We start from the raw sequence: 25,391 nt of genomic DNA, 5'->3' as shown, positions 1-25,391 counted from the left end.
ACTGGGATTAGCAAGGGAGCAGGGCTCGTAAGGTGTCCCAAAAGACCTAAGAGCCTTGACCATCGATATTTGGGGCATGTTCATAAACACTGCGGGCAGGGAGTCGCAGGGAGCTTCTCCATATCAATGATCTACCCCCTTTTTATCCACAGAACCCACCTGCGGATCGAACGAGTTCCAGTGCCGCTCGGGTCGGTGCATTCCCCAGAACTTCCGCTGCGATCAGGAGAACGACTGCGGCGACAACTCCGACGAGCAGGAGTGCGGCAACGTGACCTGCGGCACCTCCCAGTTCGCCTGCGCCAACGGACGCTGCATCCCGAACATGTGGAAGTGCGACAGCGAGAACGACTGCGGCGACAGCAGTGACGAGGGAGACTTCTGTGCGGAGAAGACCTGCGCCTACTTCCAGTTCACCTGTCCCAGGACGGGCCACTGCATTCCACAGAGCTGGGTCTGCGATGGCGACGACGACTGCTTCGACAAGCAGGACGAGAAGGACTGTCCCCCGATCTCCTGTCTGGCCAATCAGTTCAAGTGCGCCGACCTGCGTCAGTGCGTGGAGGAGTCGTACAAGTGCGACGGCATACCGGACTGCAACGATGGCTCCGACGAGGTGGGCTGCCCCCCGATGGGACCCAACCAGTGCAACCTAGAGAAGCACTTCCGCTGCAAGTCCACCGGGTTCTGCATCCCAATCGCCTGGCACTGCGATGGCTCCAACGACTGCTCGGATCACTCGGACGAGCAGGACTGCGGCCAGATCACCTGTGCCCAGAACTTCTTCAAGTGCAACAACACGAACTGCGTGTTCAAGGCTTACATTTGCGACGGCAAGGACGACTGTGGGGACAACTCGGACGAGGGCGCGGAGCACGCCTGTGTCCCGCCGCCCTTCAAGTGTCCCCACGGCCAGTGGCAGTGTCCCGGCGTCTCCGAGAGGTGCGTGAACATCACGTCCGTGTGCGACGACACCCCCGACTGCCCCAACGGCTCCGACGAGGGCGAGGGCTGCGACCTGGCCGAGTGCGAGCACCAGGCGGGCCAGTGCTCCAGCTTCTGCCAGAAGACCCCCAACGGAGCGCTGTGCGTCTGCCCACCCGGCTCGGAGATCGGCGAGGATGGCTACACCTGCATGGACACGAACGAGTGCGATCCCCCGGGCCTGTGCTCCCAACAGTGCACCAACACCAAGGGCTCCTACTTCTGCTCCTGCACGGATGGCTACATCCTGGAGCCGAACAAGCACACCTGCAAGGCGGTCAATCACACGGCCGCCTTCCTCATCATCTCCAACAGGCACTCTATTCTCGTGGCCGATCTCAAGGAACAAGGACTCGAGCGGGTGCCCATCATCGTCGAGAACGTGGTGGCCACCGCCTCGAACATGCACACGGGCACCATCTTCTGGAGCGACATGAAGCTGAAGAAGATCTCGCGGCTGGATCGCGGCATGGAGCCCCAGGAGATTATCAACACTGGCCTGGATCTGGTCGAGGGCCTGGCCTATGATTGGATCGCCCAGAACCTCTACTGGCTGGACAGCAAGCTGAACACCATCGAGGTGTCCGCGGAGAACGGCTCAAATCGCCTGGTGCTGGTCAGAGAGAACATCACCCAGCCTAGGGGCATGTGCATCGACCCCAGTCCCGGGGCCAGGTGGATCTTCTGGACGGACTGGGGCGAGAACCCCAGGGTGGAGAGGATCGGCATGGACGGAACGATGAGGAAGACCATCATCAACACCAAGATCTATTGGCCCAATGGCCTGACCCTGGACATAGCCACGAAGAGGGTGTACTTCGCCGACTCCAAGCTGGACTTCATCGACTTCTGCTACTACAATGGCACCGGAAGGCAGCAGGTCCTTGCCAGCAGCCACTACCTGCTGCATCCGCACTCGCTGTCCCTGTTCGAGGACACGCTCTACTGGACGGACAGGCAGCTGAACCGCGTCCTGTCCGCCAACAAGTTCCGTGGCAAGAACCAGACGGTGGTGTCCCATCTGATCAGCCAGCCGCTGTCCATCCATGTGCACCATGCCTCCCTGCAACCGATGACGCCGAATCCCTGTGCCGGGGCACGCTGCCAGCACCTGTGCCTGCTGAGCCCCAGTGCCCAGGAGGGCTACTCCTGCAAGTGCAAGCCGGGCTTCAAGCTGCTCAGCGAGGGGCGCTGCATCGAGGAGGAGAATCCCTTCCTGATGGTCGTCAAGGGCACCCAGATAGTGGATCTACCCCTGAATGGAGGAGATGCCCGGGCTGGAGCCTTGGCCCCCGTGATTGGAATCGAAAGCAGTACCGGACTCGACTTTGATCGCAAGGGCGAGACCCTGTACTGGGTGCAGGGCAGGGAGGACGATGACGAGAACTGCACCATCTACACCACGCCCTACGGCGGTGGCAACAAGACCCTCTTCCTGGGCACCGAAAGCGGCATCGTGGGTGCCCCCTACACCATCGCCTTCGACTGGCTGGGCAGGAACCTGTACATCGGCAACCGGGTGGCCAGCAACATTGAGGCCGTGCGCGTGGATGGCAAGCAGAAGTACCGCACCATAATCCTGGCCAACGATGGCTATCCCAACTCTGTTTCGCGGCCCAAGCAAATCGTGCTCGATCCTACCGATGGCAAGCTCTTCTGGATCGACGAGGGCGTGCTGGAGGTGCCGATTAAGATCGGCAGGGTGGACATGAACGGACAGAACCCCATTGTGGTCTTCCAGGACTTTGCCCACCCCGAATCCCTGGCCGTGGACACGGAGAAGAAGATGCTGTACTACAGTGCCAGCAATCCGGCGGTGATCGGTTCCATGGACTACAATGGCGACGATCACACACTGATCGTGATGAAGGACTCGCACCCGATGGCCAAGCCCCGCAGCCTGGGCATCCTGGATCACAGGCTGTACTATCTGGACCCACTGTACGAGCGGATTGTGCGGATCGATCTGCCGCACGGCGACAATCCCAAGACCATCGTGGACAACGAGTCTGATCTGCGCTCCATGATGATCTACAAGAAGCGCGCCCTGATGCAGCACCCCTGCCAGACGAACAACGGCGGCTGCAAGCACCTCTGCATCCCCGGAACTGGAGCGACCAGGACCTGTGCCTGCGGCATTGGCTACCGCAAGGAGAACGAGATCAACTGCGTGGCCTACAAGACCTTCGCCGTCGTCTCCCAGCTGGACATGATCAGGGGCTACAGTCTGAGCGACAGCTCCGAGGCCATGGTCCCTGTGAGCGGACCTGGCCACCACATCCTCCACGTGGACGTGATGTACCGCGAGCAATGGATCTACTGGGCGGAATACAACCGCGGCTACTGGAACGGCATCTTCAGGTCGCGCCCCAACGGCACCGATCTGCAGCACGTCGTCAAGGATGGCATTGGTAGCAATGGCATCCGGGGACTGACCATCGACTGGGTGGCCGGAAATATGTACTTCACCAATGTCTATCCGCATGAGAATTACGTGGAGGTCTGCTGGCTGGATGGTAGCAATAGGAAGGTGTTGGTGAAGACAACCACCGATGCCCCACGGGAACTGGCCGTGAATCCCATCAAGCGGCTGCTCTACTGGATCGACTACGGGCAGCACCCGAGGATCGGAAAGGCCTTGCTGGACGGCAGCAAGTGGACGCCACTGGTGACGTCGGGCATCTCACTGCCCCGCGATCTCACCATCGACATGCAGACGCACGACATCTACTGGGTGGACTCGAAATTGGATACCATCCAGAAGATCTCCTTTAATGGCGCCAACCGCGAGGTGATCCGCCGGGACCTGCCCAATCCCATGGGCATCGCCGTCTACCTGAACGATGTCTACTGGGTGGACAGGAACCTGATGACGGTGTTCAAGGCCTCCAAGCACAGTGCCAACGAGACGGCCACCAGGGTGAGGACGAACCTGGAGAAGCTGCGCGACATTGCCATCTACAACATCAACAACCAGCCGCAGGACGACACCAATCCGTGTGCCCACTTGGGCAATGGCGGCTGTGATCAGTTGTGCTTCAGTTTCCCGCCGGAGGGCGGAGCCACTGGTCCTTCGGGTCGGAACTTCCGCTGCGAATGCGCCACCGGAAAACTGAGCTCCGATGAGCGAAAGTGCGAGGTCGTCAATGAGTACCTGGTGTTCGCCACGAGAACCGAGATTCGGGCCGTCAATCTGGATCCCCATTCCACGGAAGTGCCCTTCACCCCGCTGACGAATCTCACGAATGTCGTGGGCCTGGACTTTGACTTCGCCGACAACCGAATGCTCTACACCCAGATCCGGCCGTGGGCCAAGATCGCCTACACCAAGGCGAACAAGCCGGGTCACGACGACATCACCGTGGTGCTCAACAAGGGCATCAACCCCGAGGGCATTGCCTACGATTGGACCCAGCAGAAAATCTACTGGACGGACAGCTCGAACAACTCGATTTACGCCATGAACCTCGACGGCAGCGAACTGGTGATGATTGCCCGCGTGGAGAGGCCCAGGGCCATTGTCCTGGATCCCTGCAATGGCACCTTGTTCTTCACGGACTGGGGCAGGTTCGGCACCTCCGGAAAGATATTCCGCACCACCATGGCGGGCTCGTTGAAGAGGGCCATCGTGGACAAGGATCTGTCGCAGCCAAGTGGCTTGGCCATCGACTACGACGAGAGGCGTCTGTACTGGACGGATGCGGTGCGGGAGAAGATCGAGCGATCCGACCTGGATGGTCAGAACCGGGAGCTCCTGGTGGCGGCCACCATTTATCCCTTCGCCATCACGGTGTTCCGGAACTACATCTACTGGACGGATCTGCAGCTGAGAGGAGTTTACCGGGCGGAGAAGCACACTGGTGCCAATATGGTGGAGATGGTGAAGCGCCTGGAGGATTCCCCGCGAGACATTCGCATCTACAGCGCCGATCGGCAGAAGTGCAATGTGAATCCCTGCCGGATCAACAACGGCGGCTGTGCCCAGAGCTGTCATCCGGCGCCCAACGGCAAGGCGGAGTGCAAGTGCGACGACAACACCAAGGTGGTCAACGAGGGCAGGATGTGCGCGCCCAGGAACAACACGTGCGAGGCCAGCAAGTTCTACTGCAAGAACGGAAGGTGCATCTCGAGGATGTGGTCCTGCGACGGCGACGACGACTGTGGCGACAACTCGGACGAGGACCCCAACTACTGTGCCTACCACTCCTGCTCGCCGAACGAGTTCCGCTGCAACAACGGACGCTGCATCTTCAAGTCCTGGAAGTGCGACCACGAGAACGACTGCAAGGATGGCTCCGACGAGCTGGGCTGCACCTATCCGCCCTGCGTGGACGGCGAGTTCACCTGCGGCAATGGCAGGTGCATTCCCCAGGCGCAGGTGTGCAACGGCGTGAACGACTGCAAGGACAATGCCACCTCCGATGAGACCCACGAGCGCTGCCCCATGAACACCACCTGTCCGGCCAATCATCTCAAGTGCGAGAAGACCAACATCTGTGTGGAGCCCTATTGGCTGTGCGATGGAGACAACGATTGCGGCGACAACTCCGACGAGGATCCCCTGCACTGCGGCCAACGGACCTGTCCTACGAACAGCTTCCGCTGCCCGAACCACCGATGCATCCCGGCCACCTGGTACTGCGACGGGGACGATGACTGCGGTGATGGAGCCGATGAGCCGCCAGATTACTGCAAGTCCGAGGGACGCACCTGCTTCGGGGATCTCTTCACCTGCGACAATGGCAACTGCATACCCAGGATCTACATCTGCGATGGAGACAACGATTGTCTGGACAACAGTGACGAGGATAACCGACATCAGTGCAGTGAGTACTCGAGCGCCTGGCTCCATCCCCCTCCATCCCTCCATAGATATCATATATATCCTTTTTCCTTCTCAGATGACCGCAAGTGCGATGAGGAGACGGAGTTCACCTGCGTGGAGAACAAGTCGTGGCAGCGGGCCCAGTGCATACCCAAGAAATGGATCTGCGACGGAGATCCAGACTGCGTGGATGGAGCCGATGAGAACACCACACTGCACAACTGTGCCACCCAGCAGCCGTGTGGCGAGGACATGTTCACCTGCGGCAACGGACGTTGCATCAACAAGGTGGGTTTTGGGTTTTAACCATATTTTACGGCCTCCTAATATCACTTCCTCAGGGATGGATCTGCGACCACGACAACGATTGCGGCGATGGCACCGACGAGGGCAAGTTCTGCAACTCCAAGTACAAGACCTGCTCGGCCCAGGAGTTCACCTGCCAGAACTTCAAGTGCATCCGGAACCAGTCGCGGTGCGATGGCGAGGACGACTGCGGCGATCACTCGGACGAGGTGGGCTGCGCCAAGGAGAACGTCACCTGTCCGCAGGGGCAGTTCGCCTGCACCAATGGGCAGTGCATCGACTACAGCCTGGTGTGCAACAAGTATCCCGACTGCGCCGACGAGTCCGACGAGCCGGCACATTGCAACGTGGACGAGTGCGCCAAGGTGGAGATCAATCAGTGTGGTCACAAGTGCGTGGACACGCTGACCGGCTACTATTGCGACTGCAATGAGGGCTACAAGTGGGTTTCCACCTGAAAAGCTAATTAAGTATATGATTTAATCCAATCCTTCCCCTTCACAGGCTTTTGGCCGATGGCAAGGCGTGCGCGGATGTCGACGAGTGCCTGGAGCAGCCGGGCGCCTGCTCGCAGCACTGCTCCAACACCCCGGGCGGATTCTACTGCAAGTGCGATGAGACCTACTACGAGAGGCAGAACGACGAGCACACCTGCAAGCGAAAGGACAAAATCCCGCCCTGGCTGATCTTCACCAACAAGTACTATGTGCGCAACATGTCGGTGGATGGGCATCAGTACAACCTGATGCACCAGGACCTGATGAACGTGGTGGCCCTGGACTTTGACATTCGCGAGGAGTACATGTACTTCTGCGACGTGACGGCCAAGACGATATTCCGGGCGAAGTACGGGCAGGCGGATGACGAGATGCCGCCGGAGAGGGAGGCTGTCATCAGGCACGACTCGCACGGCCTGGAGGGCATCGCCATCGATTGGGTGGGTCGCAAGCTCTACTGGCTGGACAGGCACTCTAAGAACCTGGATGTCTCCGAGCTGGATGGAACCAAGCGGAAGACTCTGAGGAGCGGAGTGGTCGATCCCCGTGCCATAGTCGTGCATCCTGGCATCGGTTACCTGTACTTCACCTCTTGGCATCTGCAGGCCTACATTGCCAAGATGGGCATGGATGGCTCGAACTTCTCGAGGATTCTGAACTGGAACGACGGCATCGCCTGGCCGAATGCCCTGTCCATTGACTACTTCACGGATCGCATTTACTGGGCCGATGCCCACTTGGACTACATAGCCTATGCCGATCTTGAGGGCAGACACCGTCACACGGTGCTCTCCGGCAGCAAGGTGCCCCATGTGTTTGCCCTCAGTCTGTTCGACGACTACATCTACTGGAGTGACTGGAACCTGAAGGCGATTGTGAGGGCCAACAAGTTCCATGGCGCCAACTACACGGTGCTGAGGAACACCACACATCGTCCCTACGACTTACACATCAACCATCCGCTGAGGCAGCTACCCTACACCAATCCCTGTGGCACGAACAATGGCGGCTGCTCCCATCTCTGCCTGATAGCTCCGCCCCCGGAGTCTACCTATCTGAACATCGAGGGCTACATCGAGGAGGGTGCTCCGATCTTCAAGTGCGCCTGTCCCAATCAATTCTACTTGGCCAGGGACATGAAGACCTGCGTTGCCAACTGCACGGCCGGGCAGCACTTGTGCGGTGGACGGGATGAGAAGTGCATCCCTTGGTTCTGGAAGTGCGATGGCGAGAAGGACTGCAAGGACGGCTCCGATGAGCCAGCCACCTGTGCCCCACGACACTGCAGGGCCGGCACGTTCCAGTGCAAGAACACCAACTGCACACCCTCGGCCACGATTTGCGATGGAGTCGATGACTGCGGCGATCGCAGCGATGAGCAGAACTGCGATCTGCCCTGTCCACTATCCGACTTCAAGTGCAAGTCCAGCGGCAGGTGCATCCTGGACAGCTGGCGCTGTGACGGAGATGCCGACTGCAAGGATGGCAGCGACGAGGACCCCGCCGTGTGCTGTAAGTAGCTCACAACTCCTTGATAAGGCTCATCTCCTTTTTATAACAAATCATGTCGAGTGCCCAGCATCGTAAAGTAGTACCGCAGCATGTCTTGGTACTCGACATAATTTACTCTATAGGAAAATAATCCAATTAAATTTCTCATTGATCACCGATTGGATTTTATAGTTTCCCAATCCTAATCTGATTCACTTTCTCCTTCACCCTCAGTCAAGCGCACCTGTGACCCCAAAACGGAGTTCGCCTGCAAGAACGGACGCTGCATTCCCCAACTGTGGATGTGCGACTTCGACAATGACTGCGGCGATGATTCCGATGAGCCGGCGTACATGTGTCGCCAGAGGAACTGCACCACCGGCTGGCAGAGGTGTCCTGGCCAGTCCAACTACCGCTGCATTCCGAAGTGGCTGTTCTGCGATGGCAAGGACGACTGCCGGGACAACAGCGACGAGCTGCCGGAGAACTGCCCCAAGTGCAATCCGGAAACGGACTTCAAGTGCGGCAACAACCGATGCATACCCAAGTGAGTGTGGTGTCAAGGGACAAGGGCATTCCCTATAATAATCGCAATCCTTACTCTAATTCCAGGCAATGGATGTGTGACTTCGCGGACGACTGCGGCGATGCCAGCGACGAGAACGAGGCGGTGTGCAAGGGCCGCTACAGGGAGTGCTCTGAATCGGAGTTCCGCTGCGGCAACGGCAAGTGCATCTCGTCCAGGTGGCAATGCGACCACGAGGACGACTGTGGCGACAACTCGGACGAAATGCACTGCGAGGGCTATCAGTGCAAGAACGGCACGTTCCAGTGCGCTTCCGGCCACTGCATTGCCTCCTACTTCCGGTGCGACGGAGACCGCGACTGCCGCGACATGTCCGACGAGGTGGGCTGTCCGCCGCGCTTCCCCGGCGGTCGCTACTGTCCGGAATCGCGCTTCCAGTGCAACAACAACCTGTGCGTCTCGCTCTCCGACCTCTGCGACGGCACCGACGACTGCGGCGACGGCAGCGACGAGGATCCCAGCGTCTGCAGTGACTTCAATTGCGACACCCTCCGCCGCTTCCAGTGCTCCAACCACCGATGCGTGGCCCGCTACCAGATCTGCGACGGGGTGGACAACTGCGGCGACGGCAGCGACGAGAACAACATGACCCTCTGCGCCAGCAAGCAGAAGCCCTGCGACCAGTACACCCAGTACCAGTGCGCCAACAAGCACTGCATCGAGCGCTCCCAGGTGTGCGACTTCTCCGACGACTGCGGCGACGCCAGCGACGAGCTGGGCTGCCACCACACCAGCAGCTGCTCGGAGCAGAACCGCGGCGGGTGCCAGCACCACTGCCACAACCTCACCGACGGCGGCTACATCTGCACCTGCTATCCCGGCTACATCATAGCCGTCGACAACAAGAAGAAGTGCTCCGACGTGGACGAGTGCCTCACGCGGCAGCACACGTGCTCGCATCAGTGCCACAACCTCAACGGCACCTACTCGTGCAGCTGCCGCGAGGGCTTCCACCTCACCGATGGCACCAGCGGCGTCTGCCGGGCCGAGAAGGAGGACGTGGTCCTGGTCTTCGCCAATGGCCAGGAGATCAGGGGCCTGGATCTCCAGAAGCGCGAGGAGTTCGATGTGATAGCGGCGGAGAAGAGGATCGAGGCGCTGGACTACGACGCCCAGCAGCAGATCATCTTTTGGGCCGACAGCTACGACAAGACTATCAAGCGGTCCTACATGGTCAACGCCATCGATGGCCGGGCCAAGATCGGCTTCGCCCAGGACCTGAACATGAAGGGCGGCTCCAAGCCCACGGCTGTGGCCGTCGACTGGCTGGCCTCGAATCTCTACTGGACCGAAATGGACAGGACGGGCTCCAAGCCGCGCGGTCGCGTGATGGTGGCCAAGACCGATGGTCGGTATCGCCGGTCGATCGTGAATGCCGGCCTGGAGGTGCCCACCTCCATAGCCGTCAATCCGCAGCTAGGCAGGATTTACTGGTCTGATGCGGGCTCAGCGCCCAAGATCGAGGTCTCCTGGATGGATGGGTCCAAGCGACGGCCGCTGATCACCGAGCTGATCCGCCATCCGGCCGGCCTGACCATCGACTACTCGCAGGATCACATCATCTACTGGGTGGACACCAAGCTGAATGCCATCGAGTCGATGCGGGCCGACGGCTCCAGGCGCAAGGCCATCGTGAAGGGTGACCAACTAAGGCATCCAGTGTCCCTGGACCTGTTTGAGTCCAACATGTTCTGGATGACCCGCGACACCGGGGAGCTGGTGCGCCAGGACAAGTTCGGGCGCGGAGTGCAGGTGGTGCTGCATCGCAACCTCGTCAATCCGTCCGGCCTGAAGGTGTACCACGACAAGCGGTACAACACCTCGCTGCCCAATCCGTGCGACAACTCCACCTGCTCCCACCTGTGCCTCCTGGTGCCCGGCGGCCACCGGTGCGCCTGCCCAGACGCCTCCGGGCCACCGCCCTCGCACCGCAGCACCGCCGAGGTGATCTGCAACGCCGCCGCCGAGCACCCGCGTCCCGCGCCGCGCATCTGTCCCTGCCAGAACGGCGGCCTCTGCAAGGAGGACGCCCAGGGCGAGCTCGTCTGCGACTGCCTCGCCGAGTTCCGCGGAGAGCACTGCGAGACGAGCACCACGGGCGCCTTCGGCCATGGCGGCGCCAACGTCACCGCCGTCGTGGTGCCCATCATGGTCATCCTGCTGGTGATGATGGCCGCCGCCGGCGCCTGGTACGTCATCCGGAAGCGACCCTTGTAAGTACCCAAGCTGGCAAGACCCATGCCTTAATTTGGCTACCATATCCTGATCCCACCTTCTTTCTTCTCCTCCCCTTCCAGCGGCAAATTGGCTCGCATGCCGGCGATGACCTCGTCGCAGAGCGTGACCTTCCGCCACGGCTCGAACGTGGAGTTCAGCGAGAGCGGCTTCCCAGGGGCCTCTGCCCCGGGAGCCGGCGACGTGGCGCCCATCGAGGGCTACAACCTGCAGACGGTGAACGCGAACAAGGCGCGCGACTTTGCCAACCCGATGTACGATGCGGTGCAGTCGGGCACCACCGCCGATCCCGGCATGGGCAACGGTTCGGGTGAGTCCATATCTCTTGAATTTATGTATTCTATTTATTCTATTTCTAAGATTGGTGATGAGATTCCCCTATCAAAGGCACAATAGCATTAGGATAAACTTGAAGCCATTGGGCCTAATTGAAATCATAAAAAGATTTTAACCACTTCATTTTTGCGACGATTTTACTTATTGTTTCGCCTGATTATTTTTGGTTGGATTATTTTCCTTGCCCTCTAAACCTTAAAAAGATACTGTTTTGGACAGCCGAATCCTAAAAGTCGCACTGGCTGATTTTAAGCAGTAGGTTTCTAGAGATTCTAGAGATTCTTGGGCAGCGCCAGCTTACATAATATGTCGAGGCTGTCGACTATAGTGTTCTTCTCGTATTTTTAAATGCTGTCATCCTGTCGTCTATTGCCTTCCAATTGAATGAAATAAAAAATATAAAATATATGAATGTCGTCTAATCCGGGAATTTTTTTCCTTTTTCCTCCAGGCATCTACGATGTGCCGGGCGAGCCGTCGGCCAAGGGCAAGGCCATGGGCCACCATGCGGGCGGCTCCTTCACGGAGCCCGCCTCGGCGATCATCGCGCCCAGCAGCATCACGCACAAGGCGTCGCCGCAGCTGCAGCTGCGCACCAGGGAGCTGGACCCCTCGGCGGACACCGGCAAGGACACCCAGTTCCTGGTGGAGGAGGACAAGTCCGAGTGCTGATATCAAGCCCGTCACCCGGCTGCCGCTGCGATGGCCAGCTGTCGCCAGCAGCGTCGGCCGCACCTTGCGGAGAACACCTATCCGCTGCATACATAACACAGACTGGTCATGGAGAAGAAGGAGCAGCAGCACCCGCAGCAGCAGGAGCATCATCACCTGCGGGGACAGGGACGCTCTAGTAGTAAACATCACAAATCCTGGCATGTAGCCACCGCTGGCAAGGTCACCACCAAGGTCTAGCCTTGGCCCCAGAAGAGGGAACCACACACCACCATTCACAGAGAGCAGCAGGACGAACAGGAAGGTTAGGAGATGAGCAGGAGGATTAGGAGGAGGTCCTCGGGGGCAGGGGACGGCAATAAACATATCCAAAAACAGAGAAACATATGCAACCCCCCACAAGAAAAGAAACTCAACTAAAAACTGTTGCAAATATTATTAAATAATTACTAAAGCAAAACTATAAGTGTACACAAAACAAAAAACACTAGGAGCCACACACAGCAACTTTTGTAAAGCCAATTTTTGTAGCCTACTGTTTTTTTTTTTGTATTTTGTGTGAAACTAATGTGTTTTTGCTAATCGAGATACTTTTGCGCAAAAGAAGAATTGTAAAAAGCAAGCAGTAAAGGATAAAAAAAACAAAATTAAGGCAAAAAGTATATTTTTTTGAAAGCTAAATGACAATATTAACTATATATGTATGTAAATCGGAAAACAAAATATCTATATGTATACACAAGGCAATTAGGGGACGATTCCCAGCTAGGATTTCTATATATTTTTCTAAAAAAACGTAACAAACAAAAAAAAGCGAGCTAAAAACTATACAACAAATTATATATATACTATATAAATGTGTGAAACTAAATGTAACAAGCGAAAGAGAACACTTTTGTGCTAAAAACCAGGATAGAAATCAAGCATTCCCCACACATGCATACGTATATGTATATCTATTTATGATAATTATAATTTAATTATTTATTCAAACACACACAGACAGGACACAGGAAAGTGCTAATGATCCAGAATTCATGATAGTAGGGGCTTTTCGAGATTCAAAATATTCGCAATACATTCCAAAAATTAAAAAAATAAACGTGCAATCCCCTCCCCCTCCAACCGCCTACACTGTGCAACAAAGAAAAGCGTAGCTTTTCCTTTCTACCTTTATATTTCGGTTCTCGCGCAAGCCAATCTGCTTTTCTATTTTTTTTTCGTTTTGTGTGTGTAGTTGAAACTTGTCGCGCGTGTTTTTACACATCAATATATATATATATATAAATATTTTATTTTTTAATTATATCATCGATTTATGAATTGTATTATGACTTATGATTTATCTTTCTCGTCGAAAGTCGAAATGTGTGTGCATTTTTTTTCATTTTCGTTCTCTGTGCAAAATCTGTGCTTCCCTTCATTTAAGCGTGTTTTTAGCATAAATTTTAGTAAAAGATGAAAGAAACTAAAGCTGTATACGCCAATCGGGCCATATACAACGCTGTATGTGAAGTTAATTGTATATTTAATGTCAAGCTACATAATGGATAACGAAAAACGAATCCAGAACATAATAAGAGTAAAACTACGAATGAAATGAAAAAAAACTATTTGTTGAAAGAGTAAACCTTTTTTTTATTATTATACATACGGGGGGAAAATTGTAAGATGAAGAAAACTAAAACATTCAATAAAGAAAAATCATAAAAAATGTAAAAACACAAAGCACATTTCGGTGAATTTTGATCGGTAAGTGTATTAACGAGGAAGGGGGCCTGTTCAATCTCAATTCACTTTTCAAAATAGGCCTAAAAGTGCCGCTATCTTGACATCTATGATTTTTAAAATGGGCCCAAAAGTGCCGCTATCTTGACATCTATCATTTTTAAAATGGGCCCAAAAGTGCCGCTATCTTGACATCTATCATTTTTAAAATGGGCCCAAAAGTGCCGCTATCTTGACATCTATGATTTTAAAATGAGCCCAAAAGTGCCGCTATCTTGACATCTATCATTTTTAAAATGGGCCCAAAAGTGCCGCTATCTTGACATCTATCATTTTTAAAATGGGCCCAAAAGTGCCGCTATCTTGACATCTATCATTTTTAAAATGGGCCCAAAAGTGCTGCTATCTTGACATCTATCATTTTTAAAATGGGCCCAAAAGTGCCGCTATCTTGACATCTATCATTTTTAAAATGGGCCCAAAAGTGCCGCTATCTTGACAACTTTTTTTACTCCCAAAAAATGAGCGCAAACGTGACGCTATCTTGGCTTTCACCAATCATATATTTTTAAAAATGAGCCAGTCTTTGACGCTATGCTGACAAGTTTAATATTTTTCCCCCATATTGGTGAAAGAATAAACTCTTATTTTTATTACTATACATACGGGGGGAAAATCGTAGTTAGGAAAATTAAAACATTCAATAATGGAAAATCATGAAAAAGGTATAAACGCAAAGAGATAGTTTAGTGGAAATCTATCATGTTCTTCGTGGCCAGCCGGCAGTTAGTGTCATATTTCTATTGGTAGGCATACATACTAGGAAGAGGTTTACTGGTTAGGTGCTCGATTTCGCATTATCGCTGTTCATCCATATCTACCGAGGGTTTGTTTTCATTTTCAATTTCATCTGGATTTGACAAATCTTTTCGCAACCTGGAATCTGTCACTATTCGCTTTTAAACGTTTCGATTCGAAGTCGGTTGCATTCACTGAATGCGTAGAAAAACGTATAAATCCGACATGGTAATCCGGGTTGTGGATAAGTACAATGCAAATCGATTTCGAGCCAATTTCGTGTGACAAAAAATGTTTTCTTAATGTTAGCACACTTATTCATTCACTACTTTACGTCAAATCGTTTAGAAATTGAAAGAAAAAAACTTTACACGATTTACAATATTTAGAGTGGCTGCTCTCCTTACTTAACCCTCTCTTACATCATTACACATCCTTTCTAGGATCGGTTGCAATCGATTCGCGCGGTGTTCTAATAAGTTAGTTGTTACAATTGAGCTTAATGCTATGGACCTATCGACCTGCAGCTGCCCCCGCCGCGATGATGATTGAATGAGGCTCCCGGCGGAGGAAACTACCGGTCGTATAAAGTTAGAGTAGGAGAATTGCTTAAGTCTTGGGCTGAGGCAGATACTCTCGTCATCATCTTGGCGCTTTCGATTTCGATAGCGACATCGATCTCCGTCGGTGCTGTCGGGGCTAATCTAACTTAACTAGGGCTCTTAGTTAGTTGCTGCTGCTGCTGTTGGCGCTGTGGCTGCGAATGTTTGGCTAGTCGCTCGTCTTCAGGCGCTTCACGGGTCCATCGCTGCCCTGCGAGTTCGAGTCCTCGGAGAAGGGCATGCTAGACACGAAGTCGGCGCCCTGGCTGTCGGACACGACGGAGAAACCTGCAAAGGGATATGTGTTAGCATGGTTCTTTTGATGGCTAAGTTCGTGAAAATCCACATGAATTAGACAGAGTAAACAAGATGTTACAAGACTGAACACAAACACTGCGAGTTGGTGACCCTTTGGGTGTCGTTTCTTCAAGGAGGTGTTGTGTTCTGTGAACTAAAGATTCTGAACTAAACTTTTCATCTTATGAGACTAAACTAGGAATTTACATTTGTTTTCCCGCTCTTTCTGGAGATATTGGAGACTTATTACCACAAAATAAGTTAAACAAGGATTTATAAACAAAATGATTTAAGCCAATCCAGTATCATTAAAAATACGATTTAAAAAAATTAATTTTAAATGAAGATCTAGGTCTACGTTTTTATAATAATTAAAAATAAAAAATACCTGTTTACCTAAGTTATTTGCGATTTTGTGAAACCTTAACGTTTACCTGTGAATTACCTCCGTAAAAAACGGGTGTATACAAACTATTTCTTATGACCTTTAATCAAGAGGTCCGAATAAAATCTAATAATAATAATAATAATAATAATAATAACATTCTTAAATCTGTAAAATTCTATAAAAAATGTGCAATTTAAAAGTAGTCCAGTCCCAAAGGGCATTGTGTTTTTTAGATATAATAAACTAAAAGATCTTCGCCGTATCTCTAATGTGAAGATAATAATGATATTAAACTACCGGCATAACTCAAAACGTCTACCATTCTATACAACTGTTGGCTTTTTAAGGCCTAAAACAACACGGTCTTGACCAAATCTTTGATGAGAAATCTTTGAGAACATACTGCTAATGGGTATGATAAGTCTTACTATCATTTCACCCCAAAAGGTGCACCACTCTACGAACTACATGCTTACAGGTGTTGGAGTCCTCGGCGGTGAGTCCCTGGTAGCTGGGCGTGATCTGGGGTGGCGTGGGCGTGCCCTTCTGCGAGTTCTCCTTGTCGCTCTTGCTGCCGCCGACGGGCGCCACTCCCGAGCCGGTGGGCGGTCGCCGGGCAGCGGCCGATCCCGGCGAGGCCTCCAGCTTGGACTTCTTCTCGCTGGCGGAGGCGATGGGCACCCATTTGTAGATCTTCATGGTGGTGTCGCTGATGGTCACCCACTTCTTCTCCCAGTGGCGCACCTTGTCCACCGCCTGCATCACTCGCTTGATGTCATCCTTGGCCCGGCTGCGGGTCTCCGCCCGCACGCTGCGCGACATGTCCGTAGTTCGATGGGGTTGGGGCTGGCCTTTCCCGCTTTGCTAGCTTTCCTCGCTTTTCCTCTGGCCAAGTCGGCGTCTCGCGAAAAGCCGCTAAGTGTTTTTGGCGACTTCCGGCTGATTTACACTGGCGCCCTTGTTCCCGCGCCTTCGGGGTGGTGTATAATACTGTGGCTTGCTGTTCCGGTGGTCTTTTAGCCTTTTGGTTAATAATTATCGTTGATTTTGTGCCAAATTCGCAAAAAACTATTATTACAACAAATAAAACGCAATCGATATTTGGAGGCGTGATGTAGTGGTGGAGGAGCATCGATGTTTTCGAGGCCACACCGATAATGAATCGATAATCGATTAAACATCGACATTTACCCTCTACGCCAACGTCCATGTTTCTATCGTCATTCTTCCATCCCTAATTTAAGCCGCGATTTTTCAAATCCTAACAGTCTTGCTCTCCTGTTAACAGAGGTGTGGGGAAACCTAACAAAAGTGGACCAATATTATAATTTTTAAATGACAAATAATTGAAAATTTTAGCAAGAGGTAAGACAAGTTATTGGTTGTAAGCAATGGATTAAAGCCTAGTTTCTTATACGTTTTTTAGCCATGCATCAAAGTGCTAAAATCAGTAAGCAGGAAAACAGACTCCCCAGCTAAGGAGAATTACCATTTTTTTATTCTATATATTCTTATATTCTTTGGGTCTTTTACTAAATACTCGTATGATTGAAAGCATTTTTGTTTTTTGACTGAGAACTGCGAACCCTTTGCTCAATATGGCTTATAATAAGTGTTATAATTGTCTACAACAATTTGATATGTACGTAAATATATGCTTATAAACATATCCAAATCGCATTTGGTAATAACAAAGTTTTCTATTTAATTTAAAATTATAAATTAACGATAGGAAAAACTTCAAGTTAACAGAGATGTTCTGTTAATGGGGGAGCAGGCGATAACAGAGCGTAGTGATGTGTGTCAAACATCGGTATCCGGCGCAAATATCGATATTTTCCGATGCCTACGACCATCGATACCTTCTCCGACGTGCCCACCGCAGCATCGATGTTCCCATCGACGATCTCCCACCTCTAGTCTGCGACCGACCCGACAAAATTATGCGTACGCTCCGCTTTTTTTTTATTTATTTTTTCGTAATCCGAACGCCCTGCCGCCCATGGAAATGAAATGAAAAATCGCACAAGACCGGAAAAGTGCCAAGTTAAATGTTCGCAGTGTGCTGTGCGTGCGAGTGGTGGCGATAATTAAAAAATGAAATCTCAGGCGACGCCGAAATAAAAAACAAAAAAACGTTGCAGCAACAACGTGCGTGCGTGTGTGCGACTGTGTGTGTGTGTTGGTATATGTGAAGAGCCAGGCGAGCGAGTGAGAGGGCAATAGGAGGCAGAAGAAGAGGAAGAAGCGGCGGAAAAGAGAACGAAGAAAGGTGGGGAAAAGCGAAAAAGGCGAACGAAAACGCACTCGAAAATGAAAACTGCTGTATGAAAAGCCAGGGAAAGCCAACGATCTATTAGGCCCCATCTTACTCTTTTGGCTGGACATCGATATCATATCACGAAATGTGTGCGTAAGCTAGTACCGACACTTGCACTAATACTACCAGCCAGATCGAGAGGATTTTGCGAAAAACTGAAAACAAGAATCGCTCTCTTTTCCGAGAGCGAGGGGGAGAGAGAAAGGAGGGGGCAACGCAAACAAATTGGAATAAATTGTAGAAATTTAAAGCAAAGTAAACAACTCAAAAGGCAGGAATTCAAAGCCAAAGTAAACAACGCAAGGAAATGGTATAAATTATCCCGAAGCTCAGAGCGTTAAAAAGCAGTGATTCGATTGCAGAAATATTTTATTTAGTATCTCCTCCGATAGCTCGTCCAATTCTGAAGCCCAAAAGATATAGTACAACACTGTAATACGCCAGATTTGTTTTTGATATTATCGTTTGTCTGTAATCGGTGCGAAAATATATTCTCAAAACCCTTTTCCAAATTCTAATCGGTCGAAAAATGGGTGACATAAATTAATAAAATTGGTATGATTTCTTTCAGGTATTTTCTTTTATGAAATGCGAGTGTGCCTGCTTGTTTTTATAGCAAATCGAAAATGTGAGAGTCAACCTATTTTTTTGAGTGCAACCAAGTGGTGATTTTTTAATGTGTGCCTAAGCTGGTTAATTAAATTTTAACTTTTGAAATCCGAAAATAGCAGCCGCTTCCGAAGCCAGAACTTTGAAAAGTCGAAGCTGAATTTCCCCCGATTTTCCCGGTTTTCCGTTTCCCGCGAATCTGCAAGCCGCGCTGCCGGCGTCGCTGCCGCTGCCGACGTCGCCGATCCCGTTTCACGCGTCGCCGCTTCGTCTCGCCGTCTCGCTCGTTGCCCCCAGCCCCCCGCCACCCCTCTCTCTCCGGCCCGCCCCCTCCCCACTAAAAACAAAAGAAAAACACGCTGAGAGGAAGAGAGAGAGAGAGAAAGCCAAGCCAAGAAACGTCATCAAGCGGCAATAACAACAAAAGCATCATCGGCGGCAACAGCAACAACAACAACCAAACGCATTTCATTGCCAAGAGAAAAACGGTCAACGACATTGCAACATCAACAACAACAACAACAACAGCAAGGGAGGAGAAACAACATCGCAACAACATTGGCCAAGAGCAACAACAACAAAACAGCAATAAACGAGAGACTGCAGCAACAACAACCACAACAAGCGTACCAACAAATAGGAAAATAGGAAAATGCCCAAATGCGATGTGAAAACGCGCTACATTCCTGCGACTTTCGCCTGGATTGTACTGCTTTTGACCACATGTCTCTTCTTCTTCTATCCGTAAGTTTTACCACTTTCTCCACATTTACTTGCCCCCACGCCAATGAACTAAAATAATTGAAATGCATTTTTAAAATGACTATACACTATCTTAATGAGCCACTATCTGTAAGTGATTTTGCCAGGTTTTATACTGCATTTTAAGTACAGTTGTGTTCTAAAAAAATAGTGGTATAAACAGTGTTATAGTAGCAGAAACATCAAGTTACTGACCTACAAACAGATGTACCTGTATATAAAAAAGTTACAAAATAACAAGGATGTTATCTAAAAATAAACAGGGGCCACAGGCAACCAATAAATCCATTGATAGCACAGAATTTATAGAGTTTTGCGTGTGTTCCGAGTTGATTTGATCTAATTATAAAGGCATTATTGGTTCTGTGACACCCCTGAAAAAGAGTATTTTCCGTACCCGAAAATATTGTTGTATTTGGAATTAGAGCCTAAACTGAATATAGTATTTTGATTATTCAAGTAGTATATTTCTAGTTTTGAGAGGAATATCCGTCACCTTGAATTTAGTATTTTTATTATTCAATAGACAATCCGTCATTTTAAATTTCCAAATTCTCCACATATATTTAAGACTATAGATAGATTATTTTTTAGCATCTGACGTTAATACAGTATCTGGGATTGGAGCTTGATATCCATTTAGTATTTTTAGTATTCTAGGGACCAGATACTAGTTTTGAGAAGATAATCCATTACTTTCAATTTAGTATTTTTATTATTCAGGAGGCAATCCGTCACTGTGAATTTAGTTTTTGTATTATTCAGAAGTCTAGTTTGTAGTTTTGAGCGAATCCCCATAACAAAATATAGAACTCTAGAACTAGAGCAATCTGTAAGTGGAACCTCTTGCATGTGTAGCTTGTAGTTTGTGTTGAGTTCGCGAGAAGTTCATGAATGTTGGATGGGCCTGAGGCAATATTTACTGTAGCCCCACACGCGCACTTTCGGAGTGGAGTGGCGTAATCCAAGACGACCCTTCGGCCTTCGTCTGCCGCCCACTCCTCCACCCACTGCCTACCACCCACATCTTTTGTAGTGTGTAGTTCCGTCGCCGGCACTTTATTTATTTTGCTCGCATTTTCGTGGATTATAACGACGGGCCGTAATGCATTATTATATGTGGGACAGCAGCTCGTTTTTATCCAGTCTGGCCCCCATTTTCCCCTCCCCCTCCCCCTCTTCCTCGATTTTCCTGTCTTAGTCATCTCTCGGTCGTCATTTTCCCGCCCGCACCCCCCTTTTTGGCACTCAATTTGCAGTTGCTCAGTGCGGTTTTTTCATTCTTTTCCATTTTTTCCCCCTGGCAAATTGTTTTCATGTATTTTGGTCGTAAAAAGAATTTTAGTTTTCAAATGCCGGGGGGAATTGGATCGAAAAATCGTCTATGCCATGAATAATTCTAGAAAGTGGTTACAGTTTAATGTAAATTTACCTTTTAATTTAGTTTTTATAATCACAAAAATATTCTCGTCTTCATACAACTCTCTAAGTTAAACAGTAAAGATATGTTAATTTTGTAGTCAATTTGTGGCTTTATTCGAGCAAAGCTAAGTTATTCATTCATTTTAAATCGAGTTATCTCACAGACAGGCAGCCACATCGTCATATCTCACATGGCATAAACACTTTTCTTTTTTTTTCGGGCGACGAGAAGGCCAAGGGAGCAACAAATTCGCATAGCATGTGCACAATTAGCACATGAAACGAAACCAAAATAGCAATTAAGCAGTCAGATTCAGACCCCCGAACACCTTCCCTGTGTGCGTCAAGTTTCCACCTCCCTCCTCTCTGTGAACCGAACCATTTTCCCCGGATTTCCCTCTCGATTTTCCAGTTGCGTCCGTTTAATGACGAATTCTTGTGGCCAATTGCAGCTGCAATTGCTGCGCTTAACATTTGCTCGTTTTTCATCAAGTCCGGACCATTTTTCAAGCATTATCAGAGGGACTTTTCGGTTCTTATCCATCTTCACCTACTGTGAATGGGAGTCCTTACCCTTTTTTCGGGAACACAGAAAGAAATGCAGGCGATGCCTTTTTTTTATTTATTTTTAGTTTTTAAGTAAGAGCAGAGATATAATATCTAAAAAACATTATACAGTATATGCAAATAAATAGGAATATTACATAAATATTATAAGTAGAGTTATGATTCGAAGCGTATTCAGCTATCCAACAAAACTGATGATACGATATCCAACACATTTTATACAAAATCTCCAATCAAATGGGTATACTAAATAAATATTACATTAAGTCTTATCAATTATAACATTCATTTTAAAAACAGAACAGAAAATATGGTTTACAAAAAATATTATTATATAATTTCCCAATGAAAATGGGGTATGTACTATGTACTAAGAGCTTTTTAGTTCTTCAACAGAAACAAGGATATAATTTCTCAGAAATTTTATAAAAATCTCCAATATTACCTTAATGGGTAGTATTTCTCGAGGTGCACTTTTCCTCTACCTTTGCTCTTGCTTTGGCTTTTTCGGGTTTCCCTTTGTTACACTTATCTATGCTGGTGCTGACTGGCTCTTTGTTTTAGCCTGGTGAGTAATTCGCAGTCACTGGAGAAGAGCCACGCCCCTGCCGCCCTTTCCCTTTCCTGCCCACTTTCCATTTTCACTTGGCTCTTGCGGCGACACTTGAGTTTTGCACTCTCCCCTGCCGCCTAGTTTGGGAATTTGTTTATTTAATTATGCCCTCCCTTTGTGCTTTGTTGTTATCTGAAGTTTTGGGCACGCGGCAGGCGTATTAAATATCGCCTAGGTTCAGAAACCAGCTTAGACCAGCCCAGTACACTGAGGAAAATGGCGGGCCATGCAACATATGGTGGGGATATGTGAATGTGGCAAGTGGAATGTGTTTCTTCGTTTAATCACTTTTTATGGCGTTAGTATTGCTCAGCGAAAACGTGTAAGTATGATGTAAATGAGTATATTGAAGTAATTAAAAATATTAAATATTTTCCAGATCTATGAAATGTGTGGCCTTAAGAGTCAAGAAATTGTGATTCTGGGAACTCGAATATTTGTTCAATCTTTTTTAAATAAGGGGCATTGAAAGGCGGTTACATTGCTAAGATGTTTTGTCCGAGATCCCAAACTTTCCAGTGAATGTTACATTTTTTCTAGAACCCGGTAATCCCCGTCAGCTTGAATGACTTATGACTTATCGTTTCCGCAGTGTACTCGTATAGTTCTCTGCTTTTGTTTGATTAGCCAGCAACGTCATCTGATATGGGGGGTGGAGTGGGAAATTCGGATAAGGAGGTTCGTTCGGGTCGGTTGGGCAAAAGTCCAATTACGGAATATATATTTCATTATGGCTAGTTTTTCCCCTTTCGCCTGCCCTCGCTTTTTATACATACCTATGGGTTTTCTTTATTTTATTCTCCCACTCAATGCCACAGGTTGCCTTTGTTACTGTCGCCGAAAAAAAAGTACAAAAACCGAATCGGGGAATAAAAATAAAATTAAGTAAAACATGGCAGGGCAAAGCGACAACAAAACTGTTGCTACATAACAACAAAAAAAAAACCGGAAAAAGGGAAGCGCCAACGATAAAAACTACGGCAAAACAAATGCGTCACAACAACAGCTCGGACAATAGTTTTAGCCACCCACGCACCCCCACTAGCGGCCGTCGACCACCCACCTCCGCGCCCAGCACCACCCACCCACCGCCCCTCATTGAAATTCTAGAAGCCGCACCACTCAGAGTGATGATTATTCCTCGCTGCTTCGCTGTTTCGCTTTTTCTGTTTGCGTTTGCGTTTGTTTTTGTCGTCAAGTTTTCAAGCCCCTACGCTTCCATATCACCCACCCCATACCACCCCCGTAGCGCCCATTCCACCCACCCAATCCACCCGTTTCACACACGGAAGAATGGGACTTCTTGGGTTCTAACACCGAATTTGCTTATACAAATTCATGGGATCAACACATACATATGACTTAGAACTGGCGCTCATTAAATAAAGAACAGGATACTTTAAGGAATATAAATAAAGCTATTAAATCAAACATGGAACTAACCAACTTCCCTTGCCAAAGATTTGCCAAGAGCTAAACGATAAAAAAGGAGCTAGATAATTATAGGAAAACGTCCCGGAAAAGGGGTTGACTTCGCCAAGTGAAAGTGACTTTATGTACACAGTTTTCAAGTAAATAAATTCCGTTTTGTTGCTCTGACAACTTTCATCAAAAGAAAATTTAGCAGGTGGCGGAAAATGCGAGAAAAGCGGAATAAAGGGGTGGAAAGTGGCGGAGTGTGGAAAGGTTATAGCGGACACAGAGGAGATAAACTCAGTTTAGTCATTCACCGAATAAGTATTTTAATAAAAAATATATAGCCGCAGGACGGAGATAAGTGGAGAATGAGAACGAATGCTGGCAAAAGGAACCGCTTTCGGTCAGCAAAGTTGAGCTCAGCAAGGCCTCTGGAAAGCCCCAGCACTCGACCCAATTAAATGTTGTTTGTAATTTGTGTTAAAAGCATTTCAAGGACTACGTTTACTTTTTTCCGTGCCCAGCTTGCTTACTTGTAGAGCTGGAGCAGAGCCGTCCCGCACACATTTTCCTCCACTCTGTCCCAGCGGTCGCCGGAATTTGATTTTCTTCATTCATTTTACTCATTGCTTATTACTGGCACTTACACTGAGCATCAAGAACTTTTTCGAACGGAAAGCGTAAGCTTCGGGGATTGTGGCGTTCGCAAAACGATCGATAGCACTATCGATACTATCGATGGATTTAAAATTAAATAAACTAGTTTTTAAGGAATTCATAACTCTTTATTTTCTTTCATTGCTATAGAATTTAAAACACCGACGGTGGCCTTTATCTACTGTCAAAGTGCTCGATTTTTGGGCGTTGGGCGTTCGCCCAACCCTAGTAGGTGCAGTTAAAGGCTTTTAATACCAAAATAGGCGGTACAAAAATACTAAGGTAAAACTGTGCTATTATAGTTTTGACCACACAATGTTCTTGGTTGTTTGCCGGTGTATTTGGTCCGTTTTCCCAAGATTCCGTCTATTTCTTCACTCGAATCCACTTGAGATATTCATTTGGTATGGCTTTTATTTTCTCCTTGTGGGATTCTCGGCCCCTTGCTGCACCCCCTCCGAAAAGGAAAACACTCGAACACCCACCACTCATTTGGGATTTTCTGTTTATTTGTCCACTAATTATAATAAACAAAGTTTTTCTTTTCGCCAGCAATTAGGCGACACTTGTGATGGGGAAAGCTGGGGTGGAGGGTGTACAGAGAACATGATAATACGTGGCTGTGGATTATATAGAGATGATTTATTACAGATTATTTCACAAAAATACTTTTTAGGGTTTAGCTTATGTTTCCTTCTTCTATATATATGAATGTATATTTTCCCAACGTGAAAACATATATTTTTATAGGTACAGCTGGGGCATCTAATAAATGTTAAAAAGGGGAAGGGGAATATTAAAAGGGGGAGTTATGCGACAGCAGGTGGTTCAAAGCAATTTACTGGGAGCCCCGACAATCGCCTCTTTCTTTGGATCGTTTAATTTTATGTTAATCATGTTCCATGAACAAAAGCCATTTCCACGCCGTGCCTGTGTGTGTTTTAGCCAGGTCGTGACCTGTGTCAGCCACGCCCACACAGACCGGGCCACCCACTCTTTGGCTTTGATGCTGAACAAACGGCCTTGGCTTCTTTGATTTTGCCTTCCCCTCGCTTCCCGCACGTTTGATGGCCTGTCAGCATTTTCCATGAGCGTTTTCTAATTGAATCGAATTTGTGGCAACCACGCGATGTAAATTATACATAAATTCCAACTCGATTGCAGCTGTGCTGCACCTGAGCAACGCCCACTCATGTTTTACACAGTTTTACATCTGCACAGGAAGAAAATGTAGTTCCCTATTTATACTTTTAATTGAAAGTTTTTTTTTGAGAAAATTG

General features: G+C 49.2%; 3 protein-coding genes across 14 annotated transcripts in view; 2 read left to right on the top strand and 1 right to left on the bottom strand.

Annotated features, from left to right (window-relative positions):
• The window catches only part of LOC108023338 (low-density lipoprotein receptor-related protein 2), a 142,872-nt gene extending 129,310 nt beyond the window's left edge, over nucleotides 1-13,562 (top strand). For all 6 annotated transcript variants that reach the window (XM_044093309.2, XM_044093310.2, XM_044093308.2 and 3 more), the window contains exons 8-15: nucleotides 153-5,810; nucleotides 5,886-6,097; nucleotides 6,151-6,557; nucleotides 6,620-8,124; nucleotides 8,338-8,650; nucleotides 8,716-10,902; nucleotides 10,987-11,234; nucleotides 11,712-13,562. In XM_044093309.2, coding sequence (XP_043949244.2) covers nucleotides 153-5,810; nucleotides 5,886-6,097; nucleotides 6,151-6,557; nucleotides 6,620-8,124; nucleotides 8,338-8,650; nucleotides 8,716-10,902; nucleotides 10,987-11,234; nucleotides 11,712-11,932 — 10,751 coding nt within the window. In that variant the 3' untranslated portion in view covers nucleotides 11,933-13,562. The remainder of the gene's footprint in view (nucleotides 1-152; nucleotides 5,811-5,885; nucleotides 6,098-6,150; nucleotides 6,558-6,619; nucleotides 8,125-8,337; nucleotides 8,651-8,715; nucleotides 10,903-10,986; nucleotides 11,235-11,711) is intronic.
• A 723-nt stretch (nucleotides 13,563-14,285) lies between these two features.
• LOC108023731 (B-cell CLL/lymphoma 7 protein family member A) lies at nucleotides 14,286-16,877 on the bottom strand. Its single transcript, XM_017093368.3, has 2 exons — nucleotides 16,222-16,877; nucleotides 14,286-15,348 (listed from the first exon to the last, which is right to left on the bottom strand). The coding sequence occupies exons 1-2, from the start codon at nucleotides 16,565-16,567 to the stop codon at nucleotides 15,230-15,232; spliced, it is 465 nt and encodes a 154-aa protein (XP_016948857.1). The 5' UTR covers nucleotides 16,568-16,877; the 3' UTR covers nucleotides 14,286-15,229.
• A 776-nt stretch (nucleotides 16,878-17,653) lies between these two features.
• Nucleotides 17,654-25,391, top strand: part of LOC108023417 (palmitoyltransferase ZDHHC8) — a 34,379-nt gene continuing 26,641 nt past the window's right edge. For 5 of the 7 annotated variants that reach the window (XM_050890578.1, XM_050890576.1, XM_050890577.1 and 2 more), the window contains exon 1: nucleotides 17,654-19,418. In XM_050890578.1, the coding sequence (XP_050746535.1) occupies nucleotides 19,327-19,418 (92 nt within the window). In that variant the 5' untranslated portion in view covers nucleotides 17,654-19,326. The remainder of the gene's footprint in view (nucleotides 19,419-25,391) is intronic. The other 2 variants (XM_050890581.1, XM_050890580.1) reach the window with 1 other exon arrangement.

The sequence above is a fragment of the Drosophila biarmipes genome, chromosome X, assembly GCF_025231255.1.
Source record: "Drosophila biarmipes strain raj3 chromosome X, RU_DBia_V1.1, whole genome shotgun sequence".
Lineage (NCBI taxonomy): Eukaryota > Metazoa > Arthropoda > Insecta > Diptera > Drosophilidae > Drosophila > Drosophila biarmipes.
The sequence above is the reverse complement of the archived record's forward strand: the minus strand, read 5'-3'. Positions and strand labels throughout refer to the sequence as shown.